General features: G+C 43.4%; 1 protein-coding gene across 1 annotated transcript in view; it reads left to right on the top strand.

The window, feature by feature from the left end:
* Positions 1-1,401: 1,401 nt before the first annotated feature.
* The window catches only part of LOC139387946 (phosphatidylinositol 3-kinase regulatory subunit alpha-like), a 52,313-nt gene continuing 26,499 nt past the window's right edge, over positions 1,402-27,215 (top strand). Inside the window, exons 1-2 of the mRNA XM_071134343.1 lie at positions 1,402-1,744; positions 2,682-3,323. Of these exons, the coding sequence (XP_070990444.1) occupies positions 2,993-3,323 (331 nt within the window). The 5' untranslated portion in view covers positions 1,402-1,744; positions 2,682-2,992. The remainder of the gene's footprint in view (positions 1,745-2,681; positions 3,324-27,215) is intronic.

The raw sequence follows: 27,215 nt of genomic DNA, 5'->3' as shown, positions 1-27,215 counted from the left end.
CAAAGTAATTGAATGGGGTAGTGGATTTTTAGCAGTAGTGGTGCGTGGGTAAAATCACTGACGAAGACAAGCCAGAAAAATAAAGCCATATTACAACCTACAATATGTGTTATGATAATTGCGTTGTTTGCTCTATAACCTGTTAGTTCATATGTCTTGCCACGGTGGCAGAATAAATTCTAACACACCTTTGTTTCATCACAAAACCGGAAAGCAACATCTGTCCAGTGGAGTCCACAAAGAATATTGCACGTAGCAAACAGTTAAATGACCTAAAACATGGTCAATCAAGTTAATGTTTTCAACATTTTCGGACTACTAAACAACTAATGATTTAGAACACCGGAGAGTTGCCCCAAATCGCAAAAAAAAACAGGAGCTAGCTCCACTAGTCCAGCCCCATTTCAACATCATCAAATCCCCTATGCTTACTTGTCAATGTATTATACTAAAATATTCCAAAAACAATTTAGTCCAATCAACGTAAGCTAAATATCATGTGGCTCTTCATAGTACTGATTTCTGTGCGCGTGTGTGTGTGTGTGTGTGTGTGTGTAAGTAGAAAAAACATGTTGACTCATCCTACTTGTAGAGAAATGCCAATGCCGTCCTCCTATCTATCATGTTGACGAAATGGTTCACGCGTTTAGATTATGTTGTCCTAGGCAACCTGGCTAAAATGCTTGCTTGATAGCCTAACTTCCTTTCATGGGAAACGATGCACCAGGCCAGCTAGTTAACATTAGCCTACTACATCTAGCTACATATTGAAACTCCATCCTCCCAGGCCAGATGCACAATGTATGAATTTATGGTTTCATCAGAACTGCCGTGATAATCATTGTCCAGCAAGGAAAATTAAGTAAAACCACAAGTCTAAATCTCTATCTCCTTCCATGGCTAATTTTGGAAAGGGACAATTTTAGCTAGCTGGAGGACAACGACACAACTAGATGCAACAATTCAAGTTTTTTTTCTTTCAATGACGTTTGGCTTGATGTTATGTGATTGGTGTGAAGCCAAATCCAAACTGGCTTCCCTTGACACTGTTTATTTAAAAAATATATATATATTGGGGGGGGCTGTTTCACTCACTCTGATGTTTCTCCAGTGAGATACATTCAGCCTCTTGAGAATTGAAGGAAAACACAGAGACAAAAGATGTTATTATTAAGATATTATTTTATATGTATTTTGTTTTTATTTTTTGTCCATTTTTTGGGGAAGTCTGGCTTCCCTTGGCATCCACGAATACACACCACTGGTTTTAATGAATGTAGCTTGGAAGGGTGTTTTTTCCTTTTCCCCTTTCCCATTTTGTATCGCAAAATATAATAGATTTATACTATAGTCCAGTTGGGGGCGGTAATGGATATTGGATGCCAACCCCCGTTAAACCCCACAGAAGAAGAAGAATACTCCTCCTACTCACCACTATGGTCACGCCACAGACATGCCTCTCGGAAAAGCACGGAACCTCGCTGAAATTTGTAAGTGAACTTGCTCTCGTTTATCGATAGATTACAAATCGGAGCTATAGCAAAGAAGATTAAAACCCACCTTTTTAAGTCATGGATTAATTTTGTCGATTGCTCGACAACTTTATCGGTACTTCCAGCGGCTTTTGGCTTTGTCTGACTAACGTAAAGAGGTATATTTTGGGGATAGGAGTATAATTGTGTGGGCACACGGGAAGGAAGGAGGATTCATCCGATTCGCCTCAACCTGGGCACTCTTCATGCATGTGAGTCGTCCTCCTCTCAAGCTGTGTGTTTAGTATGTTTAGCTAGCTAGCCATGATGTAGGCTAGCACGTTAGCAATGCATACAGGCTAAATACTGTGCTACCGTCAGCATTGTGTCGTATCGCTTTACTTGCATCGAATTATGTGTATTTAATATTGGCTTAGCGTATAACTTTTTATATTGTTAAAGAAAGTAGTTCAAGTTAGATAGCTAGCAAGTTCAGTTAACGTTAGACATTTCGATTGCTCGTCGTCAGCCATGCAACACAGCTAGCTAACGTTAGTAATAATGAAATGTCACGTTATTCATGCTAACGTCGTTACTCATCAGGTCTTACAATGTTAGACAACGCGAAAACTTCAGATTACTTAATGTTAATTTACCAATTAGCTGTCAACATGCCAGGCGTCATTTGAGCCTAAAGCCCATTGTCTGTGGTAAAGCTAGCACTACTTGGCGTTAGGTAGTTACAGTAACTAGCTACTACTTTGCTGCTATAGAGTGCAACGATATAACGTTAATTAGCTAGCTAGTTTACCAAAGCTGCATTTGTATTGCTTGTTGTAGCGTCACATTGTATCTACGTGACTGGTGCATACGATACCGTGTTTTATTGGCATGACCAACATGTTTTTTCATCTAACTACTTTGTCTGTTTGCGTGCCATCTCAGACATTATGTAAACGTAAACCTTTTAATTAGTTAGTTTATAACTTATATTTTGGTGCTCATTCAACCACTGTTTGTTTGAATATTGGGTTTATTCAGCAGAACTAATCATATTGGCACTAGTGAGGAAACCACCATATGACAGTATTGGGTATTGTTGCTGGTTCCTTTCTTGTAAATGTAGCCACCACCACTAATCTGTACTTGATAATCAAGTATTGTCTTACGCAACATGTTGCAAATGTCTTCTTCTGCTCTGTATTGCAGGTCAGGGGTACATTCTCAAGGCTACTGCTGCAGGCCATATACTGATGGAAACACACTGCCGGAGGCACCACAGGGGTGCTTTTGAGAATGACCTAAAGACAAGTTAAAAAAAAAAACAGAGAACTATTGAGGACTAGAACGTTCAATACATGTTGTGTTTTTCTTTTTTGGCCCGAAGTGTGTTTGCTCAGTTAATACGTTCTCAGAAAAACAAGAAGAGTAACCAATTGGTGGGACCTGCCCAAACAAGTTATTCACACAGTGTTTATTTTCTAAAGGAATAACAGCCCTGTGGAAAATAAGTAATCACGATGGCTGCGGAAGGATATCAGTACAGGGCACTTTACGACTACAAGAAGGAGAGAGAGGAGGACATTAACCTCCATGTGGGGGACATCTTAACAGTGACCAAAGGGGCCCTGGGGGCCCTCGGGTACAGCGACGGCCTGGAGGAAAGGCCCGAGGACATTGGCTGGCTGCCTGGCTTTAATGAAACCACTCAGGAAAAGGGGGACTTCCCTGGGACATATGTGGAGTTCATTGGGAAGAAGAGGATCTCTCCTCCCACTCCCAAGCCGAGACCCCCCAGACCCTTACCCATGGCCCCGGGCTCTTCCAAGGCTGACTCTGGTGATGAACAAGGTGAGTTATTAACAGTCTGCCTTCTTCAACTAAACCCCAATACCTGGTACCAGGTATTGGGATGCAGTTGTGTTTGTTTGTACAGTACTAAACAAAATGATGTTCAGTGTAAAAAAACAGAAGCTATTAAACTATTTCAAACCGCATGGGTATTTTTAAAAATATATATATCTTTTTTTACATGCCCCCCACACCCACAGGTTTTGATTGAGTAGGCCCCACGCAGTTAAGCCAAACTTTTCTCCTGCATTAACAGCCAGTTGCTGAAACACAATGACATTCCAAAGACTAATCCACCATTGGTTTGCAGCCAAGCTGACATGTAAACCCTGCGGTGGTGGAATGGTTCATCTTTCATACAGACTAATCTCTTGGTAACATGACCAATGAGTTTTAGATACATCACCCATTACAAACCCTTTTGTTAGATTTAATCTAAGATACTTTTTCACCCACAAAGCAAATCCAGATGGTAGGCTACTTTGTGAATACCCTACCCCTAAATTGAGTGTTCAATCATCCCTCAGTGGTATACAGTGCATTAGGAAAGTATTCAGACCCCTTGACCTTTTCCACATTTTGTTATGTTACAGCCTTATTCTAAAACGGATTAAATTGTTCATCCCCCCCCCCCCCCCCCCCCCTTACACACAATACCCCATAATGACAAAGAAAAGACAGGTTTTTAGAAATTTTGGCAAAGTTATAAAAATATATTTTTTAAATAACATTGTATTTGTCACGTGCTGATACAACAACCTTTTACATAAGTATTCAGACCCTTTACTCAGTACTTTGTTGAAGCACCTTTGGCAGCGATTACAGCCTTGTCTTCTTGGGTATGACGCTACAAGCTTGGCACACCTGTATTTGGGGGAGTTTCTCCCATTCTTCTCTGCAAATCCTCTCAAGTTCTGTCAGGTTGGATAGAGAGCGTCGCTGCACAGCTATTTTAATTTCTCTCCAGAGATTTTTGATTGGGTTCTGGCTTTGGCTGGGCCACTCTCAGACATTCAGAGACTTATCTGAAAGCCACTACTGCATTGTCTTGGCTGTTTGCTTAGTGTCGTTGGAAGGCGAACCTTCGCGCCAGCCTGAGATCCTGAGCGCTCTGTAGTAGTTTTTCATCAAGGATCTCTCTGTACTTTGCTCCATTCACCTTTCCCTCGATCCTGACTAGTCTCCCAGTCCCTGCACTGAAAAAAGTCCCCACAGCATGATGCTGCCACCACCATGCTTCACCATAGGAATGGTGCCAGGTTTCCTCCAGATGTGACACTTGGCCTTTTGGCTAAACTCCCAAATTAGCTATCATGTGCTTTTTTACTGAGGAGTGTCTTCCATCTGGCCACTACCGTAAAGGCCTGATTGGTGGAGTGTTGAAGAGATGGGAGAACTTGCAAGAAGGACAACCATCTCCACAGTGGAACTCTAGAGCTCTGTCAGAGTGACCCCAAAGCTCTTCTCACCCGATTGCTCAGTTTGGCCGGGAGGCCAGCTCTAGGAAGAGTCTTGGTGGTTCCTAACTTATTCCATTTGAGAATTATGGTGGCCAATGTGTTCTCTGACCTTCAATGGTGCAGAAATGTTTTGGTACCTTTCCCCAGATCTGTGCCTCGACACAATCCTGTCTCGGAGCTCAACGGATAATTCCTTCGACATCGTTGCCTGGTTTTTTGCTCTGACATGCACTGTCAACTGTGGGACCTTATGTAGACAGGTGTGTGCCTTTCCAAATCATGTCCCATCAATTGAATTTACCACAGGTGGACTCCAATCAAATTGTTGCAACATCTCAAGAATGGTCAATGGAAACAGGATGCATCTGCACTCAATTTTGAGTCTCATAGCAAAGGGTCTGAATACTTACGTAAATGAGGTATTTCTGTTTTATATTTCTTTGTACATTTGCAAACATTTCTAAAAAACGGATTTCACTTTGTCATTATGGGATATTTTGTAGATTGATGAGGGGGGGGAAACTATTTATTCATTTTTAGAACAAGGCTGTAATGTAACAATATGGTAAAAGTCAAGTTGTCCGAATACTTTCTGAATGGACTGTATATATATTTTATACCTAAAGGGGTCTTATATGTCAAAATCAAATAGCTAAGTGATCCATGGTATGACCATCTTAAAATAATTCCATGTTAGCTGAGTAGAACCACCCCAACGGCCTAGACTTTTAGAGGTTAAATATCCACCCCAAGTTAAGTCTGATGTCTGCAGAAAGAATGGGGTGTTGGCTATGATAAGACATCTTGAGTTAGAAAAAATGTAACTACAGTAAGTGAAGTGGATTATCACCAGGTAGCAGAATTATATTAACATCAGTTGTCTGTGATCTGTACTATACAGAAATGCAGAACGTCATAGACGTCTGTTTCACAAGTTCACATGTTTCACAAGTTTGGACATCAGAGTACGTGTGACATTTTTTTACAATATTTATTAATGGCATCTCCATTTCTTTGCCGCACAAACCCTTTTAAGCTCTCGCTTTTCTGCACAGACCCTTTTAAGCACAACACGCTCTGCTGACACTGTGCTTTCTCAGCAAGCAGCAGAGTAGTGCTGTCTCTCTCTCTCGCTACGCTATGCATGCAGGTTTGAGCAGCAATTTTGAAGGAAAACTTCAAGAAAATTTAACCATAAACATATTCCCAGGTTTTTCTGTAGTAACATCAAACTTAATTAGCATAGAAGTACAGTAGCTAGGTAGTTATAAAAACGTTAGCTATCTAGCTAACCAAACCATGGTTGAATGCCTCTTGATTGAACTCTAATTTCCCTCAATGATTTTAATCAGAACAGGACTTCCATTCCATTTAGCTACTGTTTTTGTTGTAGTACTCAGGTTAAAAGATTTAAGCAAACCATTTCTAGTAGTAGCAGCTTGTCAGTTCATGTTGAAGACCATGGATAAGTAGGCTACGGGTAAATCCATTTTGAATTCACCTTTTTATAGCATTCTGTTTGATTTAAACAACTTTCCTTACATGTTTGCCCATGGAAGAAGTGGTCAAAGTTATCATTTGGACCAGAATGCCAAAACATTCAGGAGATAAAGGTGCAAAAAAAAATGGACCCATTTTGCATAACCCACCATACATTGAGACATCCATGTTTTCATCACTGGAAAGGATAAATGGTTGAGTTTGATTATATATTTTTTCAATCAGGTGGTTTGTGTTTCCAACGGAAATCTGTTTGGGAATGTTGATTCCTAGGCTATTCCAATCGTTGTAGTAAGCGGACCATGTGCCAATGTTTGCAAGGGAGCCATTGTCTCGACTCTTTATTTCGAAAGAAATAGGCCTAGGGTCAAGCAAGTCAGTTGACATTGTTTGCTTTTATTTTTTTGTTTGTTACCTCATTTGTACTTGCCCTTGCAGTTTGGTCCATGTGGTTACTTTGGCCCAGCATCAAACGCTACCAGAGAAAGACGATTTATATGGTGGGACTACAATGTCAGCCTTGATAACAAGTGGGAGTGTTCACAGTAGCCCCACTGAATGCTAACCAGGGCCGGAGGACAATGGTGCTTGGCTCTGGTCCAGCGCCCAGCGCATTGTGTTGCTGCGCAGCACCTGGTACCAGCCCACCAATTGTACCTCTGGAGCACTTCTCTTTTGTTACTCCTCTAGGCCTGCATTGAAAAGAGATCAAATTCAATTTCCCTTGGGGCACAAAGTCATGTTTTTGCACCCGTCATTCTACACTACATAACCAAAAGTATGTGGACACCTCTTTGAACATCTCATTCCATAAGTATGGAATTGGTCCTCCCTTTGCTGCTATAACAGCATTCCTCTCTTCTGGGAATGCTTTCATCTAGATGTTGAAACTAGAGGTCGACCGATTATGATTTTTCAACGCCGATACCGATTATTGTAGGACCAAAAAATCCGATACCGATTAATCAGCCGATTCTTCTTTAAAAAAATGTATTTTATTTATTTATTTTTAATAATGACAATTACAACAATACTGAATAAACACTTATTTAAACTTAATATAATATAATACATCAATAAAAATCTATTTAGCCTCAAATAAATAATACAAAAAATTCAATTTGGTTTAAATAATGCAAAAGTGTTGGAGAAGTAAAAATGCAATATGTGCCATGTAAAAAAGCTAATGTTTGAGTTCCTTGCTCAGAACATGAGAACATATGAAAGTTGGTGGTTCCTTTTAACATGAGACTTGTAGGACTATTTCTCTCTATACCATTTGTATTTCATATACCTTTGACAATTGGATGTTCTTATAGGCACTATAGTATTGCCAGTGTGACAGTATAGCTTCCGTCCCTCTCCTCGCTCCTACCTGGGCTCGAACCAGGAACACATCGGCAACAGCCACACTCGAAGCAGCGTTACCCATCGCTCCACAAAAGCCGCGGGGAAGCAAGGGGAATAACTACTTTAAGTCTCAGAGCGAGTGTTGTTTGAAACGCTTTTAGCGCACACCCCGCTAACTAGCTAGCCATTTCACATCGTTACACAACCATTAGGCTGATAGGCTTTTAAGTCATGAACAGCACTGTGCTTGCAAAGAGCTGCTCTCAAACAGCTGCTGGCAAAACGCACGAAAGTGCTGTTTGAATGAATGCTTACGAGCCTGCTGCTGTCTACCACCACTCCGTCAGACTGCTCTATCAAATCATAGACTTAATTATAACATAACACACAGAAATAAGAGCCTTTGGTCATTAATATGGTCGAATCCGGAAACTATCATTTCAAAAACAAAACGTTCATTATTTCAGTGAAATACGGAACCGTTTGGTATTTTATCTAACGGGTGGCATCTCTAAGTCTAAATATTCTTGTTACATTGCACAACCTTCAATGTTATGTCATAATTACGTAAAATTCTGGCAAATTAGTTCGCAATGAGCCAGGCTGCCCAAACTGTTGCATATACCCTGACTCTGCGTGCAATGAACGCAAGAGAAATGACACAATTTCACCTGGTTAATATTGCCTGCTAACCTGGATTTCTTTGAGCTAAATATGCAGGTTTAAAAATATATACTTCTGTGTATTGATTTTAAGAAAGGCATTGGTGTTTATGGTTGGGTACAGTCGTCCAACAATTGTTTTTCTTTCGCAAATGCGCTTTTGTTAAATCCTCCCCCAGTGTTGCATCGATTATATACAACGCAGGACACGCTAGATAAACTAATATCATCAACCATGTGTAGATAACTAGTGATTATGATTGATGTTTTTTTATAAGTTTAATGCTAGCTAGCAATTTACCTTGGCTTCTACTGCATTCGCGTAACAGGCAGGCTCCTTGTGGAGTGCAATGAGAGGCAGGTGGTTAGAGAGTTGGACTCGTTAAATGTAAGGTTGCAAGATTGGATCCCCCGAGCTGACAAGGTGAAAATCTGTCGTTCTGCCCCTGAACAAGGCAGTTAACCCACTGTTCCTAGGCCGTAAAATAAGAATGTGTTCTTAACTGATTTGCCTAGTTAAATAAAGGTATACATTTTTTTTTTCATCTGCAAAATCAGTGCCCAAAAATACAGATTTTCCGGCCCTAATTAATCGGCCATTCCGATTAATCGGTCGACCTCTAGTTGAAACATTGCTGCAGGGACTTGCTTACATTCAGCCATGAGAATTGTTGAGGTTGGTCGCTGATGTTGGGAGTTTAGGCCTGGCTCACAGTCTGCGTTCCAATTCATCCCAAAGATGGGGTTGAGGTCAGGGCTCTGTGCAGGTCAGTCAAGTGCTTCCATACCGATCTTGACAAACCATTTCTGTATGGACCTCGCTTTGTGCATGGGGGCATTGTCGTGCTGAAACAGGAAGGGCTTTCCCTAAACTGTTGCCACAGTTGGAAGCACAGAATCGTCTAGAAAGTCACTGTATGCTGTAGCTTTGAGATTTCCCTTCACTGGAACTAAGGGGCTGAGTCTGAACCTGGAAAAACAGCCAGACCATTATTCCTCCTCCACCAAACTTTATAGTGGCACTATGCATTGGGGCAAGTAGCGTTGTCCTGGCATCCGCCAAACCCAGATTTGACGGTTGGACAGCCAGATGGTGAAGTGTGATTCATCACTCCTGAGAACACGTTTCTACTGCTCCAGAATCCAATGGCGGTGAACTTTACACCACTCAGCCGAAGCTTGGCATTGTGCATGGTGATCTTAGGCGTGTGTGCGGCTGCTTGCACATGGAAACCCTTTTCATGAATCTCCCGACAAAGAGTTATTGTGCCGACGTTGCTTCCAGAGGCAGTTTGGAACTCAGTAGTGAGTGTTGCAAATGAGTACAGATGATTTTTACACGCTTCAGCACTCGGTAGTCCTGTTCTGTGAGCTTCTGTGGCCTATCAATTCGCGGTGAGCCGTTGTGGCTCCTAGACGTTTCCACTTCACAACAACAACACTCACAGTTAACGGGGGCAGTTCTGGAAGGGCAAACATTTGACAAACTGGCTTGTTGGAAAGTTGTCATCCTATGATGGTGCCACGTTGAAAGTCAATGAGCTTTTCAGTGAGGCCATTCTACTGCCAATGTTTGTCTTTGGAGATTGCATGGCTGTGTGCTCGATTTTATTGACCTTTCAGCAAAGGTTCACCTTCCAACAGGACAACGACCCTGAGCACACAGCCAAGACGATGCAGGAGTGGCTTCGGGACAAGTCTCTGAATGTCCTTGATTGGCCCAGCCAGAGGAAAGGTTGTTGTGGAGGCCAGGTCATCTGATGCAGCACTCCATCACTCTCCTTCTTGGTCAAATAGCCCTTACACAGCCTGGGGTGTGTTGGGTCATTGTCCTATTTAATACATTTTAGAATGAGGCTGTAACGTAACAAAATGTGGAATGTCAAGTGGTCTGAATACTTCCGAAAGCACTGTATATAGTTTATATTCTGCTGACTAATCTACATGGGCATTATATGGCCCAGATCTGATCTGGAAGCTTGTCTGTTTGCATTGGGCATATTTTTAGGGAGATTTTTGTTGTTGCCTGTTTAAGAAAAATCTCTCTAGGGGGGAGTTTTGATATTCCATTCACAAAAGATAACTTGAGTAATTTTTGTGTTGTGGAAAAGCCTTGTGTCAGCGAGATTACATATCACACCATTGTCTTGTTCTTTTTTACAATGATACATCATTTATCTACCGTCGTAAAAAATAACAATTGAGCTATTATAAAACAAACAACCCAGGCTATTTCGGTCAAAACCGACAATTCTATATGGCCACTTAAGGACACCGTATCCTATATGCGGGCTCTTTGTCTTTGGTAGTCCTCTGCTCACCTATAAAACAGGCTCTGTTTGCCAGGTTTCCATTCCTTGTTCTTTGTGGTGTGATTGTGAAATTCTTTAGCTGGGGATAGCAGGGTGAGCGAGGAGCCATATGAAGGGGCATGTGTTGAACGGTTGAGTGGCAGCGCTGAGCCCAGAGCAAGTGTGAATGTAGCACTAGGAGAAGAAAGTCTCTGTGACCCAGTTACGGAAAGGGGGGGGAGAGGCAGAGAGCGCTTGATGCTGGGAGCAAGATGAGGGGCTGGAGGGAAGGGGCTGAAAGCTGGGGAAAGCTGTTGGTGAGCTGAGTGATCAGAGCTGAAGGTGGGCTGGGGGGCAGAAGAGAGGGGCTTGGGTGCCTGGGTTGACTAAGGGGGAGAGGTTCTGAGGAGGGCTCTGGGCGGGAGTGAGAGTCTTGTTGCTTCAGAGTGTTTGTGATTTATTGCCTGACACTGGGGGATCTGGCAGATCCGCTCTCTCTCCCTTTCCTCCAGTGCTTCAGCTTTCTTCTCTCTCACCCTACTCCTCTTTTTAATGTTTTGATAATGTTCCTGGAGTCGGCCCCGGAGAGTGGAGGCTTGGAAAGAGGCCTGTGCTCTCACTGAGCCACAGGGGTTTACTTCAGAGCAGCAGATGTGGAGAGAGCGGGGGGGGGGGGGGGGCTCTGGACTGGGCTTGGGGAAGCATTCCGGCTCATTCCAGCTCCAAGGCTTTTTAAAACACCAGCGTGCTGCTGCTCCTTTCCTGGGCCTCTCAACTGAGGCATGTAGCCAGCCAGCAAAGAGGAACTCTGAGCCTAAAAACCACTGAGATGAAGAAAGCGTCACTTTCAGTTCACAACTTCCATTCACTCTTTTTGGCTGGAAGGCTCCACCCTAGTAACACATTTAAATAGTGGTTGATCCTGGTGTTGAGGCCGTTTTTTTTTTTATGCCTCTAAAGTTGTAGCTTTCGTGACAAAACGGTATGCAACTTTTACATTTTTATTTTGTACCTTTTATTTAACTAGGCAAGTCAGTTAAGAACAAATTCTTATTTAGAATGACGGCCTAGGAACAGTGAGTTTAACAGTCTTGTTCGTGGGCAGGATGACAGATTTTTACCTTGTGAGCTCGGGGATTTGATCTAGCAACCGAAAATCTAGGCTACCTGCCGCACCACCTATACTAGGCTACCTGCCGCACCACCTATACTAGGCTACCTGCCGCACCACCTATACTAGGCTACCTGCCGCACCACCTATACTAGGCTACCTGCCGCACCACCTATACTAGGCTACCTGCCGCACCACCTACGCACCACCTATACTAGGCTACCTGCCGCACCACCTATACTAGGCTACCTGCCGCACCACCTATACTAGGCTACCTGCCGCACCACCTATACTAGGCTACCTGCCGCACCACCTATACTAGACTACCTGCCGCACCACCTATACTAGGCTACCTGCCGCACCACCTATACTAGGCTACCTGCCGCACCACCTATACTAGACTACCTGCCGCACCACCTATACTAGGCTACCTGCCGCACCACCTATACTAGGCTACCTGCCGCACCACCTATACTAGGCTACCTGCCGCACCACCTATACTAGACTACCTGCCGCACCACCTATACTAGACTACCTGCCGCACCACCTATACTAGACTACCTGCCGCACCACCTATACTAGGCTACCTGCCGCACCACCTATACTAGACTACCTGCCGCACCACCTATACTAGGCTACCTGCCGCACCACCTATTCTAGACTACCTGCCGCACCACCTATACTAGGCTACCTGCCGCACCACCTATACTAGACTACCTGCCGCACCACCTATACTAGGCTACCTGCCGCACCACCTATACTAGGCTACCTGCCGCACCACCTATACTAGACTACCTGCCGCACCACCTATACTAGGCTACCTGCCGCACCACCTATACTAGACTACCTGCCGCACCACCTATACTAGGCTACCTGCCGTACCACCTATACTAGACTACCTGCCGCACCACCTATACTAGGCTACCTGCCGCACCACCTATACTAGACTACCTGCCGCACCACCTATACTAGACTACCTGCCGCACCACCTATACTAGGCTACCTGCCGCACCACCTATACTAGACTACCTGCCGCACCACCTATACTAGACTACCTGCCGCACCACCTATACTAGGCTACCTGCCGCACCACCTATACTAGACTACCTGCCGCACCACCTATACTAGGCTACCTGCCGCACCACCTATACTAGACTACCTGCCGCACCACCTATACTAGGCTACCTGCCGCACCACCTATACTAGACTACCTGCCGCACCACCTATACTAGGCTACCTGCCGCACCACCTATACTAGACTACCTGCCGCACCACCTATACTAGACTACCTGCCGCACCACCTATACTAGGCTACCTGCCGCACCACCTATACTAGGCTACCTGCCGCACCACCTATACAGACAAACAAAATAAGGTTTTGTTTGTTTTCAAACTATACAAGAGCTTATCATTTAAGCCTTGTTGAACATAGTGTTGCACACTTGATTAATGCAACGATTCACAAACGTGCATACGTTTTGAAAAGCCTTTTAATTCTCAATTTGGCTAACAGAACAAAAATGCTGTCACTGGTATTAAGGTAATTCTTGCAGGAACGTGTGGCTTTGGAGAGCCATTGTCTTCACATTGTACCACTCGAGGGGGGGTATGTGATCTCGATCTGTCTCTGTACACTGCAAAAATATGTATCATGGAGATAGTATGTGTCGTTACACTAGTCTAGTGTAAAAGAGGCCCTAAGGGTTTAGTTCAACGCTTATGATTCACTCTGGCATTTATCAGCCTCAACAAGGCACGTAGGCTACGTGCTCCGTCTTGCTCAAGGAAATCTTTGCCGCCGTTACATTTCCCAGTCTTTGGAGACTTTCTCCCTCTCATGCGACTGTAACGTGAAGGGAATGGAGGTAACTGAAATGTTGCTCTAGTCTCGTGTTGGAACGGTAGCATTTTATTTCTAACACCTTTATGTTGACTTGAATGTTTATCAGACGTAAAGTCACCTCATCTTTTCTCTTAGCCGTGAGTGACTTGTGCCTTCGCCCCCCCCCCCCCCCTTTTCTAAAGCCTACTTCCGGCTTCACGTGCATGTAATGGATGTTTTTAGGTTGGATTTGCGTTACTTCGTTTTGGGCCTGCCAGTAGGCTGTAGGTTACTTCGCTAGCAGCTTGCTAGCTATCTGGTTAAAAACGGCACGCAAGCCAGCCTTGCTCCGATCCGTATATGCTGTCTCTGTAGAGTGTTCCAGACCGATGAAGTGTATAAACCCTGGATGACGGACGGTGGTGGGGGGTGGGGGTGGGGGGGTGGTATTGAAGCCACCGCATAGCCATCTTGGTACTCATCAATTGTGTAAAAAAATGTACGATTTTGGAAGCTATTGAAACGCATTCATTGTCTACGTTTTCTGTTTGAAAAATGTATTATATTAGACACCCTCATGCCATTTTCCTTGTGTTTTTTAAAATGTGTATTTATTTTTTTACCGATGTTACTGTCCGCACTACAACAAACAATACTTCAATACATGTAATTCTGCCCTTGCTTGAAACATTTTAAATACTGTAGAATTCCATTAAGAGGACTGCTCTTATTAGGAAGTGCCAATATGGCTGACCGGTGACTTCAAAGCTTCTCAATGGCCAATATGTAGCGTCAGCAGTCCAGAGTTTTTATACAGTGCCAGTCAAAAGTTTGGACACACCTACTCATTCAAGGAGTTTTTATTTTTACTATTTTCTATATTGTAGAATAATAGTGAAGACATCAACTATGAAATGACACGCGTGGAATCATGTAGTCACCAAAAAAAAAAAGTGTTAAACAAATCAAAATATATTTCAGATTCTTCAAAGTAGCCACCCTTTGCACACTCTTGGGATTCTCTCAACCAGCTTCATGAGGAATGCTTTTCCAACAGTCTTGTAGGAGTTCCCACATATACTGAGCACTTGTTGGCTGCTTTTCCTTCACTCTGCGGTCCAACTCATCCCAAACGATCTCAATTGGGTTGAGGTTGGGTGATTGTGGAGGCCAGGTCATCTCATGCAGCCCTCCAGCACTCTCCTTCTTGGTCAAATAGCCCTTACACAGCCTGGAGGTGTCGTCATTGTCCTGATGAAAAACAAATGATCGTCCCACTAAGCGCAAACCAGATAGGATGGCGTATCTCTGCAGAATGTTGTGGAAGCCATGCTGGTTAAGTGTGCCTTGAATTCAAAATAAATCACAGACAGTGTCACCAGCAAAGCACCATCACACCACCACCTCCATGCTTCACGGTGGGAACCACACATTCAGAGATCATCCATTCACCGACTCTGCGTCTCACAAAGACATGGCGGTTGGAACCAAAAATCTAAAAAATATATTTTTTTAAAGGACAGATTTCCACTGGTCTAATGTCCATTGCTCATGTTTCTTGGTCCAAGCAAATCTCCTTCTTATTGGTGCTTTATCACAATCGGTTGGGAGTCCCATCGGGCGGCACACAATTGGACCAGCATAGTTAGGGTTTGGCTAGGATAGGCTGTTATTGTAAAATAATAATACTTGCCTAGATTTTTTTAAAGAAAGGTTAAATAAAATGAAGGCCTGATTCACGCAGTCTCCTCTGAACAGTTGATGTTGAGGTGTCTGTTACTTGAACTCTGAAGCATTTATTTGAGCTGCAATTTCTGAGGCTGGTAACTCTAATGAACTTATCCTCTGCAGCAGAAGTAACTCTGGGTCTTCCTTTCCTGTGGCAACCCTCATGAGAGCCAGTTCATCATAGTGCTTGATGGTTTTTGCAGCTACACTTGAAGAAACTTTCAAAGTTCTTGAAATGTTCTGGCCTTCATGTCTTAAAGCAATGGACTGTCATTTCTCTTTGCTTATTTGAGCTGTTCTTGCCATAATATGGACTTTGTCTTTTACCAAATAGTCCTATCTTCTGTATACCACCCCTACCTTGTCACAACACTACTGATTGGCTCAAACACATTAAGAAGGAAGACATTCCACAAATGAACTTTTAACAATGCACACCTGTTAATTGAAATGCGTTCCAGGTGACTACCTCATGAAGCTGGTTGAGAGAATGCCAAGAGTGTGCAAAGCTATCATCAAGGCAAAGGGTGGCTACTTTGAAGAATCTCAAATATAAAATATATTTTGAGTTGTTTACATTCTTTTTTTTGGTTACTACATGATTCCATATGTGTTATTTCATAGTTTTGATGTCCTCACTTTCAATGTGAAAAATAGTTTAAAAAAATAAAGAAATACCCTTGACTGAGTAGGTGTCCAAACTTTTGACTGGTACTGTACATCATTAGCTAGAATTGGACAAAAATGCTTAATGTATGCACCCAAGATGAGTGCTGTGTTGGCTGTTTTGTAACTGCGTAGCTGGTCAAACTTTTATGCATGTGAATGCAGTGTAAGAGGAAAAGGCGGCCGAGTTTGACGCAGACAAAAATGAAGAGAGTGAGAGAAGGAGAGGGAGCTTGTACACCGAGACTACGCCTGCACAGTGTTAAAGTAGAGTGAAGCGTTAGAGAGAGAGAGCTCGTATCCAGCTGCTAACTGTAAAAAGGTAAATAGTACAAAAGTTGGTCCCATTGCAGCTCCACCAGGGAGAGAGAGTCAGGAATGAGAGGGGGAGAATGAGACAGTGACGACTGGGAGAGTACACTCTGCCTGCATAGCTGGAGATTGAGATAATAGAGCGTTCTCCTTTTCAGGGGCCTCTTTAGTGCTCGGGTGAACATCTGCTATACTGAGCCACTTTCTGAAGGGGGGGGGGGGGGCTGCTGCTGCTGCTCCATGTTCAAATATGCCTTTCTGTTCCTCTTTCTCGAGCCTATGATAGATGGCCATACCCCCGCTAAAGTCAAAGACCCAATGGGACACTGTGTTCTAATGTGGTGGGAACTCAATAGAGCTGATGGCAGCTGCGGTGTAGTCGGGGTGGTAATGGCACTCATTTGGTGGAGGAGGGAGGCACACAGACTGCACGGTAGACTGATTTGTGGCGCAGTGATGAATCAATGGAATTGTACTAAGTGCTGATTGTAGTAACTTGGGCACAATGCAGGCAGAACAATACATGGATACGCGGTGAATGGGTACCGAATGGCGGCTGTTTCTCTTGCGTGCGCGCACACAACACACACACACACTGTTGGGTCTTCTGTGCGGTTAGCGCTGTGGTTGACTACTTTACACATTTGATTCCCCTGTTTGTTTTTTTAGGTTCTGAATATTTTGTTTAGATGCTAAATGTATGTTGTTTTGTGCTCCTCCTATTGCAGACAAGTAGAATGACAGGCAGTGAAGGTAGAAACGACTTAGAAATGTGTAAGAAGTCAGACCGATGGGGTGCGTTTTATTCGGCATTTCCACTTGTTGAGACTTAAGCCCGTCAAGCGACGAGGGACATCGAGCCGTTAAAATGAGAGCTGATCACATTCGACAGCAAACAAAGCCTCTCTAAAATCACGCGCTGTTCAACGGGAACAAAAACAAAAAAAGTACAGAACTTAATTTGAGGGCAACAATAAAATCTATCCACATTGTAATTGAATTTCTCTTTTTTTAATGCTTCACCATACTGCGCTTGGCCCTGCTCCATTCCAGTAAAACGCCTGTTTTTATGGGCCCTGTGTGCGTGAGAGGGCTCACATGTGCTTTTCATTACTTGATCGCCTCCAGAGACTGGAGTCTGAATTGGCAAATCTTCTTCCTGGAGGCGTAGCATGTCTGCCAGCAGGATTAGCCACAGGTTAGAGAGACGGAGAGGAAGGGAGGGGAGGTGTAAGGGGAGGGAGGAGGTGGGTGCTGTGAGAGAGAGGTAGCAAAAGGAGTGAAGGAGAAAGACTAGATGTGGAGAGCGGGAAGGACCGAGGGAGAGATTTTGGCAGAGTAGCCAAAATGTCAATCAAATGCATGGGTGTCGTGAAAGCCTGGTGTTGAGAGAGCTCGTGGTGTAATACAGTGTTCCAAAGGGGACTTATTGCTGCTGATGCCACAGCCCCATATTTTAATACTGTGGCTCCCACTAGATCTTGATACGTGTCACTCCTGCGAGCTGTATCTGTTTTTAAAGTGGACTGCAGGCACCTCCCACTTTGCCCATTTGTTTATTTTTTAATGACCCTGGTACGTTTGCCATACTGGCTAAGCAAAGGTTGGTTATTTTGTTAGATTATAATGGGAATGTTTTATGATTTGAATTAATTGATGTTGTCCCCAAAAACAAAAATGTTCTTAATGTTTCTGTCCATTATCTGTCAGATCATTTCATGGCGGAAGCTAATTGTGAGCCGTGAAATTGTTACTTGATTGTTATAAACCTTCATTTGAACCAAATATTTTGCACAAAGCGCCAAATTATTATTTTAGTTAGAGTTTTTTTCCCCCTTTTCGATTCTTGCCTCCAGGGTAGCAACAGGCTTTTCATTGGCTCTCATTGAGTGCATGTGTTGCTCTTTTCTCTCTGCAGAGGGGGACATAGTCTCACTTTTCCAAGCTCAAGGCTACTCCCATGTTACATAGTCTGTTATGTAACACTGCATAGTATACTAATAAGCCACACTGACCTGCCTATTTCACCCAATCACTTTCTGATACTTTTCTTCCGGATGTTGTCTGTGCCCGGTGACCTGGCCACAGTCATGTCGGCAGTTCAAACCTACCCTTTCAACTGGTGAGAGATTGTTCCCCGCTAGCCTAAATCTGCAGGGTATCACAACACCAATGGCAGCTGCGTTCACTTCCTCAACCTGTGGTTGACTGACTGACTGAGGCCCGGGAGATTGAGGCCTGCCAACGGTGCAGGCTTGTGGAGACTCGCCCCCCCCCCCCCTTCGGTTGAGCACTCTCTTGCTCTTCTCAAGTTGCCAGGGCAGCCAGCTTGTCTGATTGGGTGAAAGTTTGTCTGATGAACAGTCCTCCGCTGCAGTGGAAACAAGACCAGGGCGAATTTGAAGTGTTTCTGAATTAGAGGAGGAAACAGTCTGTTCTTCTTTTGTGAATAACCTATTCTGCTGTAGGCTGCTACTCTTAAACATTAACATTTCATTGCGGTGTGTCTTTGCATAAACTTGCTCTTCCCTGGGTCTTCCCTGGGTGAAGGTTTCTGCTATGTGCACAAACATTCTAATAATGCGGGCAGAAAACATTTGTTTTTTTGGTGCTGTGGGAGAGACGCCAGGAAGGACTTACGCTACCTGTATGTTTGCATGCCCTGTTAGCTTTCTGCAGAGCAAAGGGGCCAGAGAAGGGGGCAAATATTTTCTCTCTCTTTTGTTCTCACCCCCCTCTGTCTCTCTCTCGCCCTGTTTGTTTCTCTCTCGCTTTGTGTTTGTGTGTCTCGCTCTGTGTTTGTGTGTCTCGCTCTGTGTTTGTGTGTCTCGCTCTGTGTTTGTGTGTCTCGCTCTGTGTTTGTGTGTCTCGCTCTGTGTTTGTGTGTCTCGCTCTGTGTTTGTGTGTCTCGCTCTGTGTTTGTGTGTCTCGCTCTGTGTTTGTGTGTCTCGCTCTGTGTTTGTGTGTCTCGCTCTGTGTTTGTGTGTCTCGCTCTGTGTTTGTGTGTCTCGCTCTGTGTTTGTGTGTCTCGCTCTGTGTTTGTGTGTCTCGCTCTGTGTTTGTGTGTCTCGCTCTGTGTTTGTGTGTCTCGCTCTGTGTTTGTGTGTCTCGCTCTGTGTTTGTGTGTCTCGCTCTGTGTTTGTGTGTCTCGCTCTGTGTTTGTGTGTCTCGCTCTGTGTTTGTGTGTCTCGCTCTGTGTTTGTGTGTCTCGCTCTGTGTTTGTGTGTCTCGCTCTGTGTGTGTCTCTCTCTCTCTCTGTCTCTCTCTGTGTCTCTCTCTCACTCTGTGTCTCTCTCTCGCTCTGTGTCTCTCTCTCGCTCTCGCTCTGTGTGTCTCTCTCTCTCTCTCTCTCTCTCTCTCGTTCTGTGTGTCTCTCTCTCTCGCTCTGTGTCTCTCTCTCTCTCTCTCGCTCTGTGTCTCTCTCTCTCGCTCTGTGTCTCTCTCTCTCTCTCTCGCTCTGTGTCTCCCTCTCTCTCTCGCTCTGTGTGTCTCTCTCTCTCTCTCTCGCTCTGTGTGTCTCTCTCTCTCTCTCGCTCTGTGTGTCTCTCTCTCTCTCTGTCTCTCTCTGTGTCTCTCTCTCGCTCTGTGTCTCTCTCTCGCTCTCGCTCTGTGTCTCTCTCTCGCTCTGTGTGTGTCTCTCTCTCTCTCGCTCTGTGTGTCTCTCTCGCTCTGTGTCTCTCTCTCTCTCTCGCTCTGTGTGTCTCTCTCCTCTCGCTCTGTGTCTCTCTCTCTCTCTCGCTCTGTGTGTCTCTCTCTCTCGCTCTGTGTCTCTCTCTCTCTCTCTCGCTCTGTGTCTCTCTCTCTCTCTCGCTCTGTGTGTCTCTCTCTCTCTCTCTCTCTCTCTCGCTCTGTGTGTCTCTCTCGCTCTGTGTGTCTCTCTCTCTCGCTCTGTGTGCCTCTCTCTCTCGCTCTGTGTGTCTCTCTCTCGCTCTGTGTGTCTCTCTCTCTCTCTCTCGCTCTGTGTGTCTCTCTCTCTCTCTCTCGCTCTGTGTGTCTCTCTCCTCTCGCTCTGTGTCTCTCTCTCTCTCTCGCTCTGTGTGTCTCTCTCTCTCGCTCTGTGTGTCTCTCTCTCTCGCTCTGTGTGTCTCTCTCTCTCGCTCTGTGTCTCTCTCTCTCTCTCGCTCTGTGTCTCTCTCTCTCTCTCTCGCTCTGTGTGTCTCTCTCGCTCTGTGTCTCTCTCTCTCTCTCTCGCTCTGTGTGTCTCTCTCTCTCTCTCTCTCTCGCTCTGTGTGTCTCTCTCTCGCTCTGTGTGTCTCTCTCTCTCTCTCTCTCTCGCTCTGTGTCTCTCTCTCTCTCTCGCTCTGTGTGTCTCTCTCTCTCGCTCTGTGTCAAATTCAAATTCAAGCTGCTTTATTGGCATGAAAAACATTGTCAATATTGCCAAAGCAACAATGTATACAATATACATTGTAACAAAATTGTAAATGATAGCAAATAATAATATAAAATGGTAGTAAATAATAATACAAAAATAAATACAATAAAATGGTAACAGTCTACAGTAAACATTAATAATTATAGTAATAACAATAATAGTGATAATAAGTAAGTTACTGTTTACTATGCAGATGTTATTATTCAGTGTCCCTCAGGCTATGGCAGGAAAATACATATTTGGCTGCAAGAGGAGCCATTGCTCCTTCGCCCATGAGTATTCTTAGTTTTTCCTCTGGGTTCAATTTGTAAAAATGTGGAATATATGTAGTCATTTCTGTGAATAATGAATCTCTTTGTGAGGAATATTTATCACAGTAAAGGAGAAAGTGCATCTCTGTCTCTACCTCCCCTGTCATGCAGTGACCACATACACGCTCCTCTTTGGGTAGCCATGTCTTTTTATGTCTGCCGGTTTCTATTGCCAATCGGTGGTCACTCAGCCTGTACTTGGTAAGGATCTGTCTCTGCTTCGTATCTCTGACAGAGTAGAGATAATCAGCCAATTCATATTCTCTGTTTAGGGTCAGATAGCAATTTAGTCGGCTTTGGGATTTTGTTTTGTTTTTCCAGTATTGTAAGTATAATTCCTTTGATTGGTTCATGATTTTGTTTATTGGAATTCTTTCTTTTGAAGCAGTGCTGGTGTCAGCTTGATTGGTGAGGTCCAACACCAGCTGACTGAGAGGGCTCGTTTCTGGGCTCAGCTCTTGGGCTTGAAGTGCTTTAAATTGCAGACTCGAATTTGGACTTGAATTTAGATGTAGCCAAAATTTTAATGATCTTTTCTGTATTTTCATTATTACTGGAAAACGGCCCAATTCTGCCCTACATGCATTAGTTGGTGTATTTCTCTGGACTTGTAGAATTTTCCGACAGAATTCTGCATGTAGGGTTTCAATTGGATGTTTGTCCCACATTTTAAAATCCAGTTTATTGAGTGGCCCCCAAACCTCACTTCCATAAAGTGCTATTGGTAGGATTACACTGTCAAATATTTTAGTCCAAATTCTAATTGGGATGTTGATTTTGAATAATTTCATTTTTATTGCATACATTGCTCTGCGGGCTTTTTCTTTGAGTGCCTTCACTGCCATATTAAAGTTTCCCGATGCAGATATGGTCAGACCAAGGTAGGTGTAATTTTTTGTGTGTTCAATTAAGGTGTTGTTCAGGGTGAATTTACATTTTTGTTTCTGACATCTGTTTTTTTTTTGGAAAATCATGATTTTAGTTTTTTGGAAATTTACTGCCAGGGCCCAATTATGGCAATATTGCTCCAGAATATTAATGTTTTGTTGAAGACCTTCTTTGGTTGGTGATAGAAGTACCAAGTCATCAGCATATAGCAGGTATTTCACCTCTGTCAAATAGTGTGAGTCCTGGGGCTGGAGATTGGTCCAACATGTCTGCTAATTCATTGATATAAATGTTGAAAAGATTTGGACTCAAATTGCAGCCTTGTCTCACACCTCGACATTGTGAAAAAAATTCTGTTCTTTGGTTTTTGATTTTTATTGCACACTTATTTTCTGTGTACATACATTTTATTAAGTCATACACCTTACCACCAAGCCCACTTTGTAGAATTTTGTAGAATAGCCCTTCGTGCCAAATCGAATCAAATGCTTTTTTAAAGTCAATAAAGCAAGCAAAGATTTTGCCCTCTTTTTTTTGGTGGACGTGTTTATTAATTAGTGTGTGTAAGGTGTATATATGGTCAGTAGTGCGACGGTTAGGGAGAAAGCCAATTTGACATTTACTTATTACATTTTTTTCTTGAAGAAAGGTTTGAATTCTTGAATTCAAAATGCTACAGAAAATCTTTCCCAAGTTACTGTTGACGCAAATTCCCCTGTAATTATTGGGGTCTGATTTGTCTCCACTTTTGTGGATAGGGGAGATGAGCCCCTGGTTCCAGACATCAGGGAAGCAGCCAGAAGTTAAAACCATGTTGAACAATTTAAGCACAGCATTTTGCAACTCAGGTGTGCTGTTTTTCAGCATTTCATTTCTGATGTTGTCTACACCACAAGCCTTTTTTGATTTAATAGATTTTAGCTTTTCATTTAGTTCTTGTTGGGTTATTGGGTAATCTAATGGATTTTGGTTGTTTTTAATGACTGATTCCAGGATGTTCAATTTTTCTTTAATTTCTAATTGGTTCTGGTTTAAGTCTTTTTGTGGGATGTTTTTGTATAGATTATCAAAGTAAGTTTTCCAAATTCCTACATCTTGTATGGCTAATTCTTGTGGCTTTGTTGTGCTTAAATTGTTCCACATGTCCCAGAACTGATTTTGGTCAATTGCGTTTTCAATTTCATCAAGTGTCTTGTTGGTATAATTCAATTTCTTGCATTTCAGTGTTTGTTTATACTGTTTCAGAGTTTCAAAGTATTCATATCGTAGCTCTGGGTTGTTTTGCTGCTTATGTTTTTTGTTTGACATTTGTCTTAGGTGTTTTCTAATTGTTTTACATTCATTATCAAACCATTTGTCAGAAACATTTTGATTTTTGCTTCTGATGTTGCATTGCTTTGGTTTTCTCAAATTTGCTTTCGATGCTGCTTTTTGGAATATGCAGTTGATGTTTTGGGTAGCTGAATTGACACCATCTTTATTGTTTTGGTACTGTGAGTTATTGAAAAACTGTATAGAGTTCATCATTTCATTTGAGTTCAATGTTTCAATGAATGCCTCTGCACTGTTTGGAGCCCATCTGAACGATTGGTTTATGTTGTAAAGTTTATTGGGCTGTTTTTTTGAATGAATATTGCCGGTTAATTTCTTCAGAAACACGTTGATCTGACTGTGATCTGACAATGGTGTCTGTGGTCTGACAGTGAATGCACTAATGGAGGAGGGGTCAATGTCAGTGATGGCATAATCGACTACACTTGTCCCAAGAGCTGAGCAGTAAGTAAACTGACCTAAAGAGTCCCCTCTGATTCTACCATTAAGCATGTACAGGCCTAAGGCTCGACAGAGATGTACTAACTCTTTTCCATTTTTGTTCAGTATTTGGTCAGGACTGTTTCTATTATTTATAATAGGGCTACTGTACAAGGAGGGGTGTCCAAATATGTGGTGGTTACCTCCCGCATCAGTGTAGTCAGGCTCAGAACCTGTTCTTGCATTGAAATCTCCACAAAGAAGCACTTTACCCTGCGCCTGAAATGTAATGATTTCTGTCTGGAGATTGTCAAAAAACTGATCATCATAATATGATGAATCTGAAGGAGGAGCATAAGCTGCACATATGTATACATCATTGTCACAATAGATTGTACCTTTGTTAAGTTTTAGCCAAATGTGAGTGGTACCTTTTTTCATTTCATTCAGTGCTAAGTCCTGCTTATGCCAAATGATGATTCCACCTGAGTCTCGGCCCCGTTTAACATTTTTATGTTTGATTGATGGTAGTAAACTTTCTCTATAGCCTGAGGGACACTGAGTATCTATGTCTCCACGACACCATGTTTCCAGTAGGATTATGATGTCCTGTCCCTTGATGTTTTTAATCAATTCTGGATTAGTTGTTTTATAACCAAAATGTGAAGAGTATAGGCCCTGGATATTCCAAGAGCTGATAGTTAATGATCTCATTTATAATAAGTGATATTCACTGGTTTGAGTAAAGTACATCGAAAAAAACAAAAAAAATAAAATACTATATATATACATATATATACATATATATACACATACATACACATATACATACATACATACATACACATACATATATATATACATATATACATACACATACACATACATACATATATATACATACACATACATATACACACATACATACATACATACATACACACACACGCGCACACACACACACACACACACACCATTACATATAATAATTATTATAATACCGGTGTCAATACATTTAGGAATATTTGTAAACAAATTAATAAGAATGGAATAAGATTGCACTGTACTTATTTTATGTGCAATCTGCAACCCTGTGTGTTTGTGTGTGTGTGTGTGTGCGCGTGCGTGCCCGTGTGTGAATTAAAGGGACTGTCTAGCTCAGTAGTCTGCATATTAGTTGCAGTAGTTGGCGCATCTCTCCTATCTCTGATTGTTCTAGGGGTCTTCTGCCAGAGGTTACCTCAGCATATGTAGGCTGACGATCTAATTGATACATGGTGTGGACTGCATCATGTGGTCTACTTCCCTGAAGGGCAGTGTTCTGACCGACCCTGGAGTAGTGGTCAGAGCTGTGTTGTGATGGGCTGGGTCTAGTAGAGCTGTGTTGTGATGGGCCGGGTCTAGTAGAGCTGTGTTGTGATGGGCCGGGTCTAGTAGAGCTGTGTTGTGATGGGCCGGGTCTAGTAGAGCTGTGTTGTGATGGGCCGGGTCTAGTAGAGCTGTGTTGTGATGGGCCGGGTCTAGTAGAGCTTTGTTGTGATGGGCCAGGTCTAGTAGAGCTGTGTTGTGATGGGCCAGGTCTAGTAGAGCTGTGTTGGGATGGGCCGGGTCTAGTAGAGCTGTGTTGTGAAGGGCCGGGTCTAGTAGAGCTGTGTTGTGATGGGCCAGGTCTAGTAGAGCTGTGCTGTGTTGGGCCTGGTCTAGTAGAGCTGTGCTGTAATAAGCCATGTCTGGCTCTTTTCTCCTCGGGATGGTGGAGGTACTGTTGTTTCAGAAGGTGGGGCGGGGGACCTTTGTTGCTGGGGTGATGGGTGTGTGGGTCCCTGCCAAGTGTTGCATCTTTTAGGTCCTTGGCAAAGGTTCTGATACTGTCCTGATCAAGATGTATATTATCATATAAGTGTTGACATGTCAGAGTGGGGTGGTGAGCCATTCTGACGTTGAGCAGTGAGGCACAGTCCACAGTGATCTGTTGATTTATTTTGTCGATCAACTTTTCTGGGAAGTCTTTTCTTGGTAGGAGGGTGGACACAACTATATTGGTTGTTGGGAACATAGCCTGTGCCCGTTCTGCCACTCTTCTCACTGCCCCAGATACATTTTCACCTTTGGCATGAAGGTCGTTTGTGCCAGTGTGGATGATGATGTTGTCAGGGGTGTCAATCCTGGTCTGACTGAGTAGCTGCATTGCACTCTCAGTTGTAGGACACCAGAACTTATACACCTGGTGTCTAGGGAATAATCTTTCCTGGACTAAGAACTTCCCATTTGAATCAATTAGAATTGCAGTTGTGGGTGATTGTCTGGGTGGAGCAGACTGGGAGGCTGGTATTCTGACCTGGGCTGGAGCAGACTGGGAGGCTGGTAGGTTAACCTGGGCTGGAGCAGACTGGGAGGCTGGTATTCTGACCTGGGCTGGAGCAGACTGGGAGGCTGGTAGGTTGACCTGGGCTGGAGCAGACTGGGAGGCTGGTAGGTTAACCTGGGCTGGAGCAGACTGGGAGGCTGGTATTCTGACCTGGGCTGGAGCAGACTGGGAGGCTGGTAGGTTGACCTGGGCTGGAGCAGACTGAGAGGCTGGTAGGTTGACCTGGGCTGGAGCAGACTGGTAGGCTGGTGCAGTGTCATCCGGCTGTGTAGTGGAGGCCATGCTGGTCTCAGGTTCTGCTTGTGTTGTACCAAGCTGGTGGACATGTTCTCTAGATGCAGAGGACACAATGACTCTCTGCCGGTTGAGGGTGTCAATGTACCTCTCTTTTTGTTCGAGCTCCTTTCTTGTTGTGCTCAGATGGTCTCTGAGGTCATCATTTGTCTGACTCAGCTTGTCCATTCTGCTTTCTAATTTAGCTATGGATGCTCTGCTCTCCTCCCTGAACTGTTTCATCTCTTCTTTGAGTTTCTGGACAGTGTCCTCCTCTTGAAGCTTGTTCTCTCTGAGTTCTATGACCTCTGCTTCGACTAGAGAGAGGGTGTTGTGGAAACGTTGCATAGCAGGTGTTCTTATTGAAATTGTCATGTCCTTGACTCTGTCTGCTGCAGGTGAGGTAGGTAAAGGGACGTTGAGGGCTTCCTGCTGGGTCACAGAGACCATTGGGGTCTGCTTTTCTCCATCTCCCTCCTTGACTTTTTCCTCATTTTCTGAGATGATGTCAGCGTCTTCTTTTAGGGTAGCAAACCTATTCTCAAAAGCCTGGAGGCTTGAATCATTGCCTTGTATCAATACAGTTCCATTATTATATAAGTTTACTGTTTGATATGTGTTGCTCTGGTCAGCTTCTTCAAAAATGCTGATCTGACATCCTTGGCTGATGCCCCTCTTTTTTGAGAAAGGGAAATGGTTGCAAATAACCTTTTTCCATATGTTCCCTCGATTGGTATTAAAAATTAAATTTGCTCTTGTTTTGTAACTGGTAAGATCTGCAAACAGGCATTCATGGTTCTGTCCCATCAACAAACCTTTGAAACTTTTCTTAGCTTTCTCTGTTTGGATGTCTGGTGGGTAAACAATTTCCATAGCAACGCTGGTGATGTTGGCTACAATGTTGCAATAGAAGTGCTGTTTCTTGTATTATGCTCTCTTGTTTCTTCAGAGGACTGTTTCACTTTGTTATCCTTTTTTCTTTTCCTTTTTTCTTCTGTCCTTATTTTGTCTTCCTTTCTTCTG

The sequence above is a fragment of the Oncorhynchus clarkii genome, chromosome 29 (assembly GCF_045791955.1).
Source record: "Oncorhynchus clarkii lewisi isolate Uvic-CL-2024 chromosome 29, UVic_Ocla_1.0, whole genome shotgun sequence".
NCBI lineage: Eukaryota > Metazoa > Chordata > Actinopteri > Salmoniformes > Salmonidae > Oncorhynchus > Oncorhynchus clarkii.
This window is presented reverse-complemented; position numbering and strand designations above follow the sequence as displayed.